Source organism: Rhinopithecus roxellana, chromosome 3 (genome assembly GCF_007565055.1).
Source record: "Rhinopithecus roxellana isolate Shanxi Qingling chromosome 3, ASM756505v1, whole genome shotgun sequence".
NCBI classification, from domain to species: Eukaryota; Metazoa; Chordata; class Mammalia; order Primates; family Cercopithecidae; genus Rhinopithecus; species Rhinopithecus roxellana.
In genome coordinates, this window is record NC_044551.1 from 77,045,439 (window position 1) to 77,063,779 (window position 18,341).

The 18,341-nt window shown below is 33.0% G+C and overlaps 1 protein-coding gene across 1 annotated transcript in view; it reads left to right on the forward strand.

Annotated features, from left to right (window-relative positions):
* Positions 1-12,618, forward strand: part of ST8SIA4 (ST8 alpha-N-acetyl-neuraminide alpha-2,8-sialyltransferase 4) — a 100,907-nt gene extending 88,289 nt beyond the window's left edge. The window contains 1 exon segment of the mRNA XM_010352969.2: positions 10,124-12,618. Coding sequence (XP_010351271.1) covers positions 10,124-10,406 — 283 coding nt within the window. The 3' untranslated portion in view covers positions 10,407-12,618.
* Positions 12,619-18,341: the final 5,723 nt, after the last annotated feature.

Here is an 18,341-nt window from a genome sequence, read left to right on the forward strand (position 1 = left end):
CAAGGCTTAGAGCTTACACTCTGACGGCTGACTCCAATCTAAGTCCTAGGATTTTTCACTGTACCGAAGTTGTTCAATAGGAACATTAACATTATTTTAGAAACTTTCTCTATATTAATATTCTTGATTTCTGCAATCATTTTATAAATGCAATTTATAAACTAAGTGATTCTGCCTAAAATGTGTTGAAGGTATCACCGTTGACTCAAACATAAAGTAAAGGGGAGGAAAATTAACAAATGGTTTGAATAGATTGACATTTCACCAAATAGGGATTAACATGTGGAGGGGAAAAACAATCCAGGTATTTATTGATATTTGACTAATGAAACATATTTCATAGCATCTTATAGCCCTTTAAAGTTTCAGGGCTAAAAGTTGAAAGTTTTTCTCTAATTTTGTGGAGCAGAATTAAAACAGTGGCTTTGTAATATAATTCAAAACCCAAAGTCTGCCACCTTGACATTGTCTTAGCATTATTCCTTCATGGAGGCTCTCCTCAGCTGGGAAGTTCCCTTTCTTATACGCTCATGGAAAGCCCTTATTTGAGTGTTCAGTTTATGCCAGGGACAAGGTAATTATCTAAATGGGCAGCTCCTACAGTATCTGCCCTTTATGGCAGGAATAAAAATAAAGAATAAAGGTTTATATTTGACTAACCTACCCAAATGCTATTAGTTTGATACTTGCTGGGAATGTTTTTAGGAACCACTTCAAATTTGCTTATGGCTATCTTAATTCTATTCATTTGCTGAGATTTGAGAACTCTGATCTTTGACTGATGTTTAGTTAGTGTACTTTGATAGCAAGAATGTTACAGTATTCAATGGAATATAGATCACATTTATTGGTCCTTACTTTTCTTGAAATTGATTTTAGCACAACTATCGGAGAGGTTAATGTCACCTGACTTATTGATGTAAACTGAGCATATCCATTTGTAAACAGTCCAAATCAAGCTAAAATAAGATCATCAGATCATTAGAAGAGTTGTTTATATTTTGTTGTCATAGTAAAATTAACTTTTATTGGAAAACTAACCTCATATAAGCTGAGGATTATGGAAGTATATTCTCTAAGTGCCTCCTCAGACTCCATGTTAATGTAATGAAAAAATGTGCATGGATAAACACCTAGATCATTATCGTCTTCCCTATCTAACCCATTTTTACTGAGCTTTAGGATTACCTACACCACTACCACCCCTTGTATGTTAATGCTTTTTTTTTTTTTTTGTAGGATTCCATGTCCTGTGATTAATTATTGCACTGTTTCCTTTCAATCTTAGTAAGAAAAATGTACAGTTTCCATGGTTTTTGATTTTCAAACAGTAACCTGATCTCATAAGAGCACTTAAATGTTAACCTAATATAACTCCTTCATCATGCTTCAGAAGACCGCCCCTTTTCTATTTTTCTAGTATTTCACTTTTTGTATGTCACCACTTCTTCATTGTGGAAGTTTAGGTTATGAGTTTCAGTTTTTTCTCAGAAGGATTAAAAGAGAAGGTCATTGAAATAGTAATGGATTTAAAGAAAAGGCCATTAACATCAGTGGTTTGACATCTGTTTCATATTTTACTCTACCTCCAATTTGCCAGCTCAAGATTTTAAACATTATCTTTGACAACTCCCAAAATATATTTTACTAAATGAAGTTATAATCCATATCTTATATGATGGTTATTTTTTAAATTCTTCTTCACCAAAATCTAGCCCTCATATGATTACTTGAATCATATATGTAGTTTGGGAGACATATATTTTAATTCCATTCAACAATCTGACATGGTAAAGTCTAGAGTATTCTCTATGGTTAATTTTGTTTAATTTTTCTCAATTTTCATCAAGATTCCATTTTCCTGTGACTTAGTTCTCTTACATTAGCTTTAGCTTTTAAATTGTAATGGGTCATTTTATAACTTTCAGATAATCAAACATTATGAAAACATCATGTTTTATAAAACAAATACAATTTTATATGTCAATTAAAATGAATAAATAAATTTGAAAGAAGCATAATTATGAATTTGTTAGGAGAAAAGATTATATGACCCCTAATTACTAGTATTACAGGAAAGTAGAAATTATATTGTAAGTTTTTCAATAGGGATGATCTTATCAATTAGCTCCATAATGCGGTTAAAGAGAAATGCTGCATGCTATGTCAGATAAAGTAGGGGTAGTTAGTATCTGCCAGCAAGATGTAAAGGTTAGACTACTGCTATAGTTGAATGAGCTCTCTTGTTCCTTATTGTGAATTTCCTACTGCTTTTGACCATATAGAAGTGAAAGTTTTAGATATAGTGAAACCATATTAAGATCCTCATTTTGTTGGTGAGTAAACTGAGTCCGAATATGTTTAAATGATTTTGAACAAGATCATATCATTAACAAAGGTACACCAAAGCCGGACTTCAGTTTTTCCAATACTTTCAAACCATTGAATATTGTAACTCAGGGATTAGCAAGTCATGAGAATGCTGTTTTATTAACACTACAATTCTCTAAAATACCAGCAAGAATAAATTAAATAAGCATGCATTAAGTACCAACTGTGTATCCAATATTGTGTTGAATATGAGTTTAAAATAAAAACATCATTTATCTCTTCTGTTTCTATTTTTATTAGATAATGTTAAACATTTATATTAATAGGTAATTAAGCTATCTTTACACAGATAGCTTCCTTACTCCACTTTCTCTCTTAATAAATGGTTTACTCTATTTTCTCTCTTCACAAATGGAATAAACAACTGATACCTGGAAATGTTTCTAAGTAACTTTTTAAATTGAATTTTCTTGGTCAAAACTCATGAAACTACAGGTCAGAAGGAATATTTTCTCTCTCTTCTGCAATCTGCAGCATGCTGGAGCTTGCTTGTAGTGGCTTGTAAGATCTCATTGCGCCATCTCTTCCCAATTTAGTGTTCACTGATGTCAGGTTGGTAGCTTGAAATCAGCCATGATGGTAATATTTACACCACAGAAACTGACAAATGCTATATATCATTGAACTGTCTCCTGACACCCAGTGTCTGCTTTAAACATTCACCAACATACCAATGTACAGCTTGTTGGCTGAGCAAAACTGGATAAGCTATTTTACTTATTGAGCCATAACTGCATCCTCTATGAAGTAGGGATGATAATATATTCTATTGCGTATATTGTAATATTTTATGAGGATCATGTGAAAGTGGTTTGAAACTATATGGAGTAAAATTACTAATATCACAATAATGGGAGTTGTGTATTCATTAAATATGAGACATTTGGCTGAACCAACATAATATAGGTAGATCTAGAATTTCTTAACATTGTATCCATACTTGATGTGACAATGTGCATAGACAGATAAAAAGAAGAGGGGTGAAATTCAGAGCTAAGGGCAAAGCCTTGTTTCTCTGAGAGATGTCAGATAACATACATTGGTACTGAATAGAATTTAGTGATCATTGAGCATAAAGTAGTATCCCCATTCCTTTCCTCATGCCATGAGTCATTTATGCCTCTGATGAATTAAGCTTATAAAGTGTGATAAAGTATTCTCTGTATGTATACTATGAAGAACTTCTCTAGAAAATATTTTCTACTTTCTCTTTCTCAGCTACTTGACACAGAGCTCTGAGTACAAAGGGCACGTAGAAAAAAAATATTAACAATTGACCTCTTAAAGCTACAGACTTCTGCTTTCGTTTTAATGATACTTCAAAATACCTTCAGAAGCATCATAAAACTCTGCAAGGAAATTCTTACCCTTTGGTACAATGTCATTGCCTTTGTCATTTGCAATGTGGTTAAGTAAAATATATCGTGAAAGTACAAAATTGTCTTCTGACTTCAAGCACTTTTGAGAGTGTACATGGGAAAAGTGGGTCCTTTATACTAGTCCTCTTTTATTTACCTTTGAAAAAAATTTCCAAAAAGCTTCATACATACAAAAAAATCACTATTGATACTGGCCTGTTAATCACCATAACACCATACAGATCATTATTTACTTTTTCCACCAATTAACTCCATGTTGGAAATGATCCTAAGAACTTGCTATTCCAAGCTGAATGCTCTTAAGTAGCTAAAGAAAACAATTTTTCAAAGTTAAAATTAAAATAGTTATAGCCAGGTATATGTGAGCTTAAATCTTGGTCCTGTCACCTACAATTTCTGTGACTTTAAACTGATTATTTAGCCTTTCTTTCCCGTCACCACCAAACCTCAGTGTCCTCATATATGACATAACATCTACTCACAGGTTTTTGGCGAGGATTAAATGATAAAGGACCATATATAGAGCTCTTTACACTGTTTCTGGCCCATTATATACTCTCAATAAATTATTCTTATTGCTACCTCTTAACAATTGCTTATCTTTTTACCCCTAGGTTTACACTTAGCTTGCCAAATGATGTTAAATACGTCTGTCTGTCCCTTTATTTACACACATTAGAACAAGATCTAAGATCTATCACTTATTGTCTGTCTGGCATACTATAAGGATTACTTCATGGCAGAGTGAATTATTTTCAGCAAGTTCAGTGCTGGAAGTTCTACTTTTATTTAAAGAATTTACTATCAACCCTGCTTTATCTGACAGCACAAGCCATTTCATAATCTTAAAAGGTATCATGAACTGTGCCAAAATAATTTCAAAACAAAATTAACCTGCTTGTGCTTTACATAATATACTGCAGACTAGAAGACAATGAAAGGACTATTTTAACAGTAGGGAAGAAAACAGCAGATATTCCTTTTCAATATGTCCAGGGATGACTGCTTTAAGTTCCATGTTATATAGTTGACACACATATACTCCTCATAAGAATGAATGGACATACTGACAAATGTGAATGACGGAATCTCAAAAAAACATACATTTATTTATTGTTCCATACATGATTTTTGATGGGAAAAAATAATATCATCATAAATGGTCTCTGTTAGCTTTCTGACATGACTCTAGAGTTGAGACTGTGCAGATATGTCCTGCAAAGATTACTAATAGAAAGCCAATTATTTGGCCAGGCAGGGTGGCTCATGCCTGTAATCCCAGCACTTTGGGATGCTGAGGCAGGCGGATCATGAGATCAGGAATTTGAGACCAGCCTGGCTAACATGATGAAACCCAGTCTCTACTAAAAATACAGAAAAAAAAAAAAAAATTAGCTGGGTGTAGTAGTGGGTGTCTGTAATCCCAGTTACTTGGGAGACTAAGGCAGGAGAATCGTTTGAACCCGGGAGGCGGAGATTGCAGTGAGCCAAGATCGCACCATTGCACTCCAGCCTGGGTGACAGAGCGAGATTCTGTCTCAAAAAAAAAAAAAAAAAAAAAAAAAAAAAAAAGCCAATTATTTTATAATATCTCAAATTACTGTAGACTAGAAGAACCAAAAACCATTTTTTTAACCCATGATATAGTCTTCTAGTGGAATCAAGCACAAATCTCAGTTATTGGAAGATAAATATGAGAGGAGAAATAGAGGAGCTCCTGAATTAAGAATATAAAGGTATATTTTGTTATACACTTCATCTCACATTCCACATAGAAGAATTTCTGGGCTCATTAATGGAAACTTTGTTTATAATATAACATTAAATTACAACTGTTGGCACAGTGAAATTCCATCCTTGATATTCAAATTCTTCTAGAAATTGTCACATTTGATTTTTTGAGGAAGACTAACATTTTAAGGGGAACAAAACTATCATTATTAGGTTGGTATAAAATTAATTGCAGTTTTTGCCATTACTTTCAATAGCAAAAACCACAATTACTTTTGCACCAATGCTATACTTCTAAACATCTAGACTTCTTTATTTAAATATAAACACAAACTAATTTTCCTTGTTTGTCAATATATTGAATGTGAGCTCTCCTTAGTATCAATATTTGTTAATTATAACATTGTTGTTCTAGAACTGTGGTTGCTAGAAATAATCAGGTATTTTGACTCCTCAGGTGATTATCTTCTGCTATTATTATGAGATACAATCTAAAATATTACTGGATTTAAAATCAGTAAGCATTTATTAGGTACCTTGTTTTCTCCGCAATGTACTACAACCTGAAGGAAGGAAAGGGAACAAAATTGTGAGGAGAAAGGAGACAAGGAATAAGAGTGTTTCACACAATTTCATGGAGAGAGAAGATTTGAAACTGCAATCGAATTTTATAGAGGAAACCCCAAAGCCATAGAATTAAATGTTTGTTTCACAATTCAGGAAATATGTCCATTGAGGTTAAATGACGTGACCACATTTGTCCAGCCAATAAGTAGTCACAGAAGTTTCCAAGAGAGAAGTGGGATTTGTGAGTGGGACTGAAGAATGATTGTTTTGGGATATGTTGAGAGCCAAGTAGTATTACTTATTATATGTCAAGCTTTATGTTCTTTTACCTTTACTGTCTCTTTTATAGCATCACAACCTTTTATGTTAAATATTGTTAACTGGGCTCCAACGAAGGGAAGCAGCTTTCTCAAGTACTTATAAACATATCACAGATTCAAAGCTGCATCTACTGACTATAAATATAGCCTTCTATAGCACACTGATTTGGTTGGTAGAGACATTACAAATTTTGAGTGTCTTTGATGTAAGAAATGGAACTACCAGTGTTGGAGCAAGAGTATATAAGACACCTCACTTAGCCAAAACAGAGCTTTCATGCTCTGTTTTGTATGTGAGAGAGTAGTGAGATCTACAGAGGCTACCAAATTTATTAAAAAGTTATAAATGTTCTATTTACACATAAAGTCCAGAGTGAATGTTTCATACAACAGAAGAAAGTATAATCATAAAACAAAAGGGAAGGAAAGAAAGAAGAAAAGAGGGAAGGAAGGAAAGAAGGAAGAAAGGAAGAATGAAAGGAAATTAATAATATTAAAAATAAAGCCTCTCTGATGAAAAATAATTTGTGTGTGTCTATGTATGAATGTAACATATATTAAGATCCAAATCAACCAGAGAAGCAAAAGAATGTCGCATATTATAGCAGTAATTATCTTTATGTGTATGGATTATAGGTAATATTTTTCTTACTCAGATTTTTTTTCCTTCATATTTTCTACAAGGAGCTTACATTGATTTGGTAACACACACACAAAAAAATCAATTTACATAGAAAGAAATACATGTATGCAAATTAAATTATTGGTTGAATTTAAAATTTTGCTAAATTTTAAACTATAACATGTATATTTGGGATAAAAATTAGAACACGTTATATTGAAACAGTGTGACTATTCCATTATTTTATAATGCATTATTTTCAATTTATTATTTTTCCTAATGAGGATGAAACACAAGTTAATATTCTATCTCTTTATGATAGACTCCTTAAGAATTTGCAGTTTTCAAATATCAAATTGTATATAGGTGGATACATTCAGGTATGGATTTCAAAATTGTAGTCTGGGCTCTAGCTTTTAATGCTGATAATTATTATCTAACCAAATATGCTAACAGAATTTAAAAGAATATCTATTTTTGTTCTTTTCACATGTGGAATTTGTTACTGGTTTAATACTGAATTGCAATAATTTAGATTGGCCTATATAATTTCAAACACAACATTAGGTTGATAATAAACACAAAATATAGTCTTATTGACTGTATTTGATCAGTTCTGTGTTTTTAAATTTTTAGAAAGTTATTACTTATTGCCTGACTTAAGGTATTTTTCAACTTATCTGTTACATATTGATGTCATTTATTAAGGTGTATTTTTCTGTGACACTTTTTAGAAATCAATAGGGTAAGTGGCATTTATTTTATGTTGTTTCTTCAAAAATGTCCTGAAATACTGATGGTATATTTTTCTTTGAGATTATTCAAAGTGTTGCAAACGAAATGTCGCAAAGTTTATTTTTCTGTTAGCATTTTTAAAACTAAATTAATTCAGTATTTTAACTGCATAGATTAATTTATCTAGAACAAGACCACAGAAAGTTTTTAAAGCCACTCTACCCATTATTTTCAAATAAGATGCTTCACAATCACAGTTTCATTTTCAAGACACTTCAGTGATATTCTATTTGTGGTATCTCATAAGATGCCCCGAATCAAAAAAGGTTGAGTGATTGCTCATCTCTGACACCATTTGAAAGAAAATAATTTTGCCTTCAGCATTTCCAGCATTGTAGTTACTTATTTGTATTGCATGTAGAAATTGCTTTGGTATTTGTCAATGAGCAACCATAGTTACATGAACCTTGAGGAAATCTCTCCAGAATTAGGAAATGGAAAGCATTCATTGATAGTAAGAAGTTTGGAGTTTCATACAAGTAATATAGCAGCATTTTTCTCACTTTAGAAATAATTCACCATGAACCTCATACTGCCAAATTATTGCTAATCATTGACTTTGCCTAATGGAAATACTCTTTTCTTTTTGGCTGAATTTGAATTTGCTTGGCTTACTTTAAAAATTTATAAACAGATAGATTTTTTTTAACTAACCAACTCCATCACCTAACCTCTGTAAACATACACGTTCACAATACTTTCACATAAGATCACATTCACAATACTTTCCTATGATCATTATTTCGTGTTAAAAAAACAGTTGTTTTCTCCGAGTCCGGTAAGCTTCGGGCCGTATCATAGTTTCTTCAAAGTCTTCAAAGAAGTTTGACTATGCTCCTTGCATAGAATCACTCTCTATGGTTTCTTCATTATGTTAATAGTGTACAAGTTATGGTTTTGCTCATTAAGTTACTCTGAGTTATGAGAAAATTCTTAGATGTTCTTCTCTGAAAATTTCTTATAAAATCTTCTTTACTGATTACAGACGTTCTCAAAACAATTGTGATAATAAATGGCTCAAAACACATTTCATACAGCTCAAAATATTTAGCCCACGGCCTTCAGTAAATGAGAAAAATAGAATATGTGTAAGACCATTCCTGATTCAGAGAAGGGACAAAATGAAAACCAAAATATAGAATTATTATGGCAAGGTATATTTTCCCTGTTTTGGATGTTTCCAGTGAAGTTTGAAAGTATAAATTTACTTAAGGAAATGAAGTAACATATCACTTTAACTTTTTTTCATACTCAGTACTCTAGATATATTTTATCTCCCCTGGAAAGCTTTATAAAAGTTTTAGAGAAAAAGAAAATAATATGTGAAATCTAAAGCAAGTTTATTAAATACAGCAACAAATGGGATCTAACATATTTCCCTTACATCTGGATGGCAGAGTACATATCTCTCCAAATAGAAGACAATAGCAAAAACAAAATAATTTTTAAACTTACTAAGTTTTTGTGTTTATAATTGGACAACTTTGAAAGTAAGAGAAAAATCTACACTCAGCTGTTTTCAAAAAACATCATTGTCCTTAAGGAAATGAATATGCCAAGAAATATTGGAAGTCTCCTTTCTTCCAGAGATGTGAGTTTGTGTGCTTTTCACACGAATGTTTGACAGCAATTATGGATTTGAACATTTTGAAGTACTTTATTACCTGTAAAGTACTTATCAGCATCGAAATATATTTTATCTATTTAACAAAATGTTGAATTGTGTATGTGGAAAACTATCAATTATTCTACAACTTTTTTTATTTATGAGTGGAAGCAAGGCTTCTAATTTGCTTCAGTAAATTGTGACTTGGAAAATTAGAGCTGAATAAATCAGTTGATATAACATAGATAAAGCATTTATTTCTTTGGAATTTTAATTGCAATATCATACATTTTGAAAATCTATAGGCATAGTTTCAAACTATTTTTTTCTAGAAGATTATTTAATCTCTACCCAATTACCACGACTTCTGCAGTCATATTTAGTCCCTTTTGAGAAGATTTTACTCTGCATATTATATAAATGTTTGCTATTGATTCATTTCAAAGGTGAGGTTCTAGAGTAATATTCACCTACATTCCAGGTCCCCTGGGTATTTATATGACCTCAAGAATAAGAAAGAAAATAAAGGTTAAAGAAAAAATAAAATAAAAGTATCAAATTTTCTAAATGCTTAGAAATATTTCTTCAGTAATTCTTTAAAATATTATTCATAAAGATACCTTTTAAGTTTTCTGCATTGTATGCTTGCTATAGGATATGCTCTGTTTCTCTAAATTCTTCTCTTCTTGATTTTGTTTTTTTTTTTTTCCAGTTACTGGCTGACCAACAAAGTTCCTATCAAAAGGCCCAGCACAGGTCTCCTCATGTATACACTTTCCACAAGATTCTGTGATGAAATTCACCTGTATGGATTCTGGCCATTCCCTAAGGATTTAAATGGAAAAGCGGTCAAATATCATTATTATGATGACTTAAAATATAGGTACTTTTCCAATGCAAGCCCTCACAGAATGCCATTGGAATTCAAAACATTAAATGTGCTACATAATAGAGGAGCTCTAAAACTGACAACAGGAAAGTGTGTAAAGCAATAAAGCACATTTTGAAACAAACAATATGCACTTCTTTTCTGAAGATGCTTCCGGAGATTTGAAAATAGGATCCAAAACACGGCTGGGTTTCAGCATCCACCAATTAACTGAAAGGTGAATAGAGGACGTTCATGAGAAATCGACTACCAGCTGATGAAATACCTGCAAAGTGCTCTAAAAATTAAATAGTTTGACTTCAAGGGTCCTAGTAAGTGCCACTTCCACTAAGAATACAGTTTGAATGTATAATCAGTAGTGTTTACAAGATCCAACAGTGCACTCATCATTAGTTAATAAAGCAAATATGTTTATCACTGTCAGGCTGCCCACAGCAACGCCAAGCACATTAGAAGAGGGACCCCAGGAACATAACTCAGACCTTGGGAAATTAAACCATCCTTATCAGCAGAAACCAAGATGGAAGCAATTTGAGCAACGAAATCCATAAGATTAAACAACTCAAGTAAATGCCTTCAGTCAGGACTCTGAGTCTGATCATGAATTTTATGTTTTAACTTATGTTTTTGTTTGTCTTCTGGAATCTCTTTTGTTTTGGGTATTGGGGTGCTTAGAAATCCTTTCTGAGATACATATGAATGAGGAAAGAAACTTTAAGTAATTATTTTTAAAGTTCTTATACTTTTTAAAAGCTATCACACAAACTTTTTTTTTTTTTTTTTTTTTGAGATGGAGTCTGGCTCTGTCGCCCAGGCTGGAGTGCAGTGGTGTGAGCTCAGCTCACTGCAAGCTCCGCCTCCCGAGTTCACGCCATTCTCTGGCCTCAGCCTCCTGAGTAGCTGGGACTACAGGCGCCTGCCACCACGCCCGGCTAATTTTTTGTATTTTTAGTAGAGACGGGGTTTCACTATGTTAGCCAGGATTGTCTCTAGATCTCCTGACCTCGTGATCTGCCCACCTCGGCTTTCCAAAGTGCTGGGATTACAGGCGTGAGCCACTGCACCCGGCCGACTTTCTAAAAAGTTTTATTTTGCACAACTCTAAACCTCCATATTATTTTCCAATGGTGTAGAAGGTACCAGCTAAAGTGAACCACTATGTAATATTAGGCCATTCTAAAGGAAAGATGTTCCATGTCATCAGAGATGGTAAAATAGGCCGAATAAAAAAAAAAAAGAAAGAAAAAAAGATCTTTGGTACCAAAGATTACGCTTGCGTTTCTACACAGCAAACCATTTTTCTTTCATGAAAATAATATATTATTAACATGAATATATTATTTTGCTATTAATGTGAAAGTTGTCTCTAAATATTTTTAAATTTCCAAACTCATGCTTTATTTTCATTTGAAATGTTTTTCACATCTTTTGCATTACGTAATAATTTTGTGGAAGCATTTTGCCCTTTAGAATAAACATTAGATTTATATAGCTGAAATGTGACGTCCAGTTCTTTGATATTCCCCTTGTTATTCAAATAGAAATATGGAAATGCTTCATATATTACTGTTAAATTTCTTAGTGCAGAAATAACATTATTAATAGAGTATTGTTTTCAAAGCAGAGATGATTAATTTCAAGAGGTTTAACAATGAAATTGTGTGTCAATATTTTGCATTTAAAATGAATTTAATTGACCAATATTTTCTGTAGTTAAATTTAGTCACAATATCACATGTGTTCTTCAAGAAACACGTGAAATTATTAATAAAGTAATATAAAAAATTTTAATGTATAACAGAATTGACCAGTAGGCCAGTTTTCTAGTAACTTACGATAGTGGAGTGTTTCTTTAGAAAGCAGAAGCACTGCATTCTCACTTCTACTTTGATTTCTTATTTCTTGGGGAGGCAATTTGAGGAAAGAAGAAATGCACGGGGAATATATATGTTTTGTTTCTTAGGGAAAACAGTCTGAGAAATGAATAAAAAACATGAAGTGTGTGTGTGTGTTACCATGGAAAAGGATATTCACAGTAGTACAGTTCTCAATATTTTTAATGAGATGTCATCTTTAAAAAATATAGTAAAACCTTGGGATATAGAATGTTACATCTTTTGAGAATGTATGTGTCTCTAAATAAGTGAAATCTAATGCGTATAGGAGACTGATAGCTAAAAATGAATGGAACATTAATGTACTTTTATAATTAAGCCTCTTATCTATTGGAAATTATAAGAGAATAGATACATGTTTTGAATGTAAAGTTGAAAAGTCTGGTTTACTCAACAAATTGAAAGTGATTTATAAAATCTAAATTTGGACTACTTGCAAATGATAAGCTGTTCAAGTAGCCTTTAATTTAAATTCAACAGAAATCTAGAAGTCACAAGCAAATATCTTATAGGTAAAATCCATCTGGGCACTTAAAATATGTCTTAAAAAAGCAGCAGCAAGGTACCTTGCCATTTTTAGCATATTTTCTTTCTCTTTCTTTCTTTCTTTCTTTCTTTCTTTCTTTCTTTCTTTCTTTCTTTCTTTCTTTCTTTCTTTCTTTCTTTCTTTCTTTCTTTCTTTCTTTCTTCTTTTTTTTTTTTCTGGAAATGGAGTCTCACTCTGTCACACAGGCTGGAGTGCAGTGATGCCATCTCAGCTCACTGCAGTGTACACCTCCCAGGTTCAAGTGATTCTCTTGCCTCAGCCTCCTGAGTAGCTGGGATTACAGGCGCACATAACCACACTTGGCTAATTTTGTATAGTAGAGAAGAAGTTTCACCATGTTGGCCAGGCTGGTCTTGAACTCCTGACTGCAAGTGATCCACCCACCTCAGCCTCCCAAAGTGCTGGGATTACAGGTGTGAGCCACGGCAGTCGGACCATTTTTAGTATATTTTCAACAAATGCATTTAAACAATGTTAAGGCCACAGCATACATATCTCAGCCATTAATTGTTCTGTGCATTGATGTTTATCTCATAGATGTATTGAGTAGTGCCTTTTTAGCTTTTTCACATCGCTTTGTCACTGTATCCTTTGTGTTCCCTAAATACATTGCCCACTTCCAAAAATATTCAGCATGAAAAAAGGGCTTCAGTATCAACTGAGACTACTTTTGTTCATCTCAGGGAACTTTCAATAGTCAAGAATGAATTCAGTTAAAGGTATTTAGGGGTCAAAGAAGACAAACCGTACAAGCCCATTTCATTCCTTGTTGTATACCTTTCCATCTGCCCTCCCGCTTTCACTGTCTACTGTGGCCTTTTTATAGGAACAGAGCAAGATCAATGAAGGCTAATGGCAAGAATAAGAAAAAGAGTTGAGATTTAACCAATAGCAGAGCATAAAGGATCATAACAAAATCAAATTATAAAAGCATACTTGAAATAAGTGGAGTTTTTTTATTTTGAAAATATCGTATATTCACAATTTTAATATTTTAATTTATTTTTTACTATTTAACCCTGTACCTGGCAATGCTCAGGCAGCTGATTGTGAAATACTCCTGTCCTTTACAGAACATGGTTGTTATTGTGCTGTTGACATGAATAGACCATGGAAACATTTTCATCATTGTCACTCAGCCTGTGCTGTAATTAATGTTAAGTTGCTGAAATAAAAAGTGAGCAAGTAATAGATTTTCTGGGCAAATCTAATGATTCAGCCCACAGGACTGATGAAACTACTGCGGAAGTTTTTCTATCTGAAAGAAGGTGCTGGGCATTCAAATGTCTTCATGTATTGTATATCATATGAATTGTATATCAATTACTAATGGGAATTTCTACATATATGCTTACAAAAGCAATTTATTTAAGTAATGCTAGGGGTAGTGTACATACCAATTAGTTATTCAGCTACTATACAGAAAAAGGATGAACAAATTAATTTATTTCTAATTGAGTCAGTTAGACATAATGCATATAACGTGATACTTGGTTCATAAAAGAGTTGTTTTCATGTGGTTTTTGTAGGGAGTATATGTAATTGTGGAAGGGGTATGGGAAGAGTTGTGTATAGTTAGTTGTTATCTCTACAAGTTTGAAAGTTTTCCCATCAAACATTATCAATATCCCAATGTTTTAAAAATTGAGTGAGGGTTATTATTTGTATTTGATGAAAGAAAATCCAAATAAAACCCACCTAGAAATAGATATTTTATTATATATGTGCTATAGATACACCTATATAGTACAAATAGACATGTGTGATACATATATACAATGTTACATATGTGTATATGTGTTTATACACACTGAGTCTGTAATATGTACACACTAGATTTGTGTTATGCTAACATCTTCAGGGTCTGCACTGTGAACTACCCTGGAGATAAGTAAGGCCACTTTAGAATAAAGGAGTTCTTTTGAGACTTCAGTTACTAACCTGCTTTAAGAGGTATCTACTTTATAACTGAATTCTATGTCGTTCATATGTAGAGTTACAGTAAGGGTCTAGTATGTCCAAATCTTAAAAATAATAAGAAAGAAGAAAAGTAAAGCCTTCAAGCTAGCAATGTATTCAAATTACAGTTTTCAGATTGTGGCTCTAGGCCTTGTGATTTTCATTTAAGTAGCACCTTTTAATAAAAAACATTTCTTTGTGTAGGCAAAAGCACAAGTGTTTCAAATGTAAATAGCAGGAACAAAAAGAGTTTACAGAGATAGCATTGCTGCACACAGTAATTGCTACTGATCATTTCTTATAGAATTTGTGGAATTGAAAGATGAGGTTTATTCTGTCAAGTTCATTCTGTTCAACACTGTTTTCTTATTGTTTGTGTGTAGCAACCGGGTATTATTGTTTTATCATTTGTAAAATTGTAAAATAAATTAAATCCCTTTTTTTCTCTGCTTCTCTTATCTCATATATCCAAGCCCTTGGTTATACTTTGTACGTTAATGTTAAGTGATCACTTTTAACAAGCTTTGGTTAGTGCTTTGGTTTTCCACTCCCCTTAGCCCTAGTGGTTGGCAATTAGGCAAACCATTTATTTTTAAGTGTATACATGGGAATATGAGCAATGTCAAAAACTCCATGACTATTAGGAAATCTTTAACAATATTTTGTGTAGTACATTCTGTTTGTGGTTGAGGGAATAAAATATTTCACAAGTGACAGTCATTTATATCCAATTCACACTCCCACTGACTAATGCTAGTGGATTATTTTAGCTACAATGACTTTGTACACACTGCACATTCTATGACAGATTTTTGATTTAGTATTTCGACTGCCATTTGATCCACTTAATATTGTTTGCAATTTGCCTTCCAGGAGATGATTCCGAAAAACTACATGCTTCAATCTTTTTTCATGGCTTTCTATAACTTGCAAGTCTGTTTTCAGACTCTGTATTGATTTCCGCAGAAACATTTAACAGAAATTTTAAGAAACCACTGTAGCATTCTGCAATTTTGAAACATTTACTGGAGACCAACAATGAAGCACTGAAAATAATTAATACATATAGATGTTATTTATATTTGCATAATTACCTTTTCCAAAGATTCATATACAATGGGTTATTCTTAGCTACTTTGGGGGGTATAATCAGACCTCATCATGTGGAACTCCATTTTTGATGTTATGGAAGAGCTTTCAGGATTGTAGTATGAGTTTTGATGCCTGAAGCAATTTTCTAAAAGGCAGTATTTACAAATAATTTATTCCTACTCTCAAATATTATTTTTAAATGCTTATGATTTAAAAATAGGTTTAGGTATGGTTTTGCCTGAAATGGTGGATGATTTGCTATAATCCCTCTCTTTACACTTATTATTTTATATTACATCCCAGTCCTTTTCAAAATTCTGAGAAACATTGCTGTTCAACATGCTCTGCAAAGGAATGATGTGTTCTCACATAATTCCACAATACTCTCAGGAATTAATAAGGGATAGTAGTATATTACAAACTGAGAAGTCTCCAAATAAAGAAAATGATTTAAATTTTCCTAACCAAGAATATTAAAATGTATCAAATTTTTTCATATTTAATACTTATTTTAAGAAATTCCAAAATACACTGTTTTTACAAACCTTTTCCCAGAATTAAAAACTGAGCATACATTTTTATTTGCCTTATAATAAAGTATCTATAATGTTCTATACAATTTATGATATAAATATAGATTACCATATTCACACCTTTCCTTATATTACATGCTACATTGTAAAACACAGGTGTCAAGATGAACATTTGGATATGTACGGGCTTTCCATATACTTTATTAAAGTGTACATTCCTCTACGTTTTTGAACAAGCTTTATTAGCTATGGATTACTGAATCAAATCAATCCAATTCACCAGGGCCTATAATGTTAGTGTAAAATAGATTGAATATGCACTCATAGTAACCCAAAAAATGTATCAGCCATTTAAATCTCCCCCTTCACATGTTATCAAGACTTGAATTGTCCTTACTCTGGGACAAACATAGTTTTTAACACTTAATGTGTATTAACTGATTTAATCCTAATAACAAGTCTATGAAATGGATTCTGCAAATATTATAATTTCATAGATAAGATTAAGGGAGAGGTCATGCGATGTGCTCAAGATTACATAGCTCAAAAATGAGAAAACAAGGACTTGAAACCACTAACTTCAATGTCCACCTCCCTAACCATCACGTTTTGATGCTGCCTTTCCTTAGTTGCCAAGAAGTTCTTTGGGAAACAGTTTGCAAAATAGATGACTATTTAATGAGTACAGATCAAAAACATAAGTAAGTATGTAGAAATAATACATAATTTAGACTTCGGGAAGGTCTAATTACTGATTCCTGCCCCCAATAGGACAATCATCTCTAATAATAAGAGTATCTTGATTTCCAGGTCAGTGTCTTTCCCCTGAATGGTGCTGGGTAAAAACTGCAAATTCTTGCTTCTGACTCTTCTTGTTATGTTTTTTTCATGCAAGCTGGATTACCTTTATGTTCAAATCTGACTTTATGTATCACAGAATTTATTACATTACAGTTATTTTAAAGTCTAAATATGAACTTCCTATGTAAACATTTTGATTGAATTTAAATGTTTTATTCATCTCCATTAGCAACTGCTTATAAAAATCTCCTAAAGTTGAACTTCTGCAGATAGCTACAGATAGCTAAACTAACCTATTTGATATTGTTTTTGTTGTGTTTTGTTTTGTTTACTAATTTATCTCTCTTCCTGGGGATAGGAGTAACTTAATCTCCAAATTAAGGTGGCAGCTTAATTACTTGCTCTATAAACTGGCTTCATTGTGCATGAGCCCATGAGAAGAAAAAAATATAGTATCAGACATAAGAATAAAATCCTGGCTAACACGGTGAAACCCCGTCTCTACTAAAAATACAAAAAAAAAAAAAAAAAAAGAAAAAAAAAATTAGCCAGGCATGGTAGCGGGCGCCTGTAGTCCCAGCTACTCGGGAGGCTGAGGCAGGAGAATGACGTGAAACCTCGAGGCGGAGCTTGCAGTGAGCTGAAATCACACCACTGCACTCCAGCCTGGGCGACTGAGCGATACTCTGTCTCAAAAAAAAAAAGAAGAAGAAAACTAGTGGCCGGGCGCGGTGGCTCACGCCTGTAATCCCAGCACTTTGGGAGGCCGAGGCAGGCGGATCACGAGGTAAGCAAATCGAGACCATCCTGACTAACACGGTGAAACCCGGTCTCTACAAAACAAAAACAAAACAAAAAAAAAAGAATTAGCCTGACGTGGCGGCGGGCGCCTGTAGTCCCAGCTACTCGGGAGGCTGAGGCAGGAGAATGGCGTGAACCCGGGAGGCGGAGCTTGCAGTGAGCCGAGATCACACCACTGCACCCCAGCCTGGGCAACAGAGCGAGACTCCGTCTCAAAAAAAAAAAAGAATAAAACTAGTTTAACCTGTTTTTAAAAGATAAAATATTTCAGTCACTTAGTTGCTTAATTTCTAGAATCTCAATAAAGAAATTATGTAAAACATGAATACCAATATCAAAATAACTCTTTACTTATTTACTTTTTGCTTCCAGATTGCTGATTTCGGATTCAATTACCAAAGTAGAATTACTCA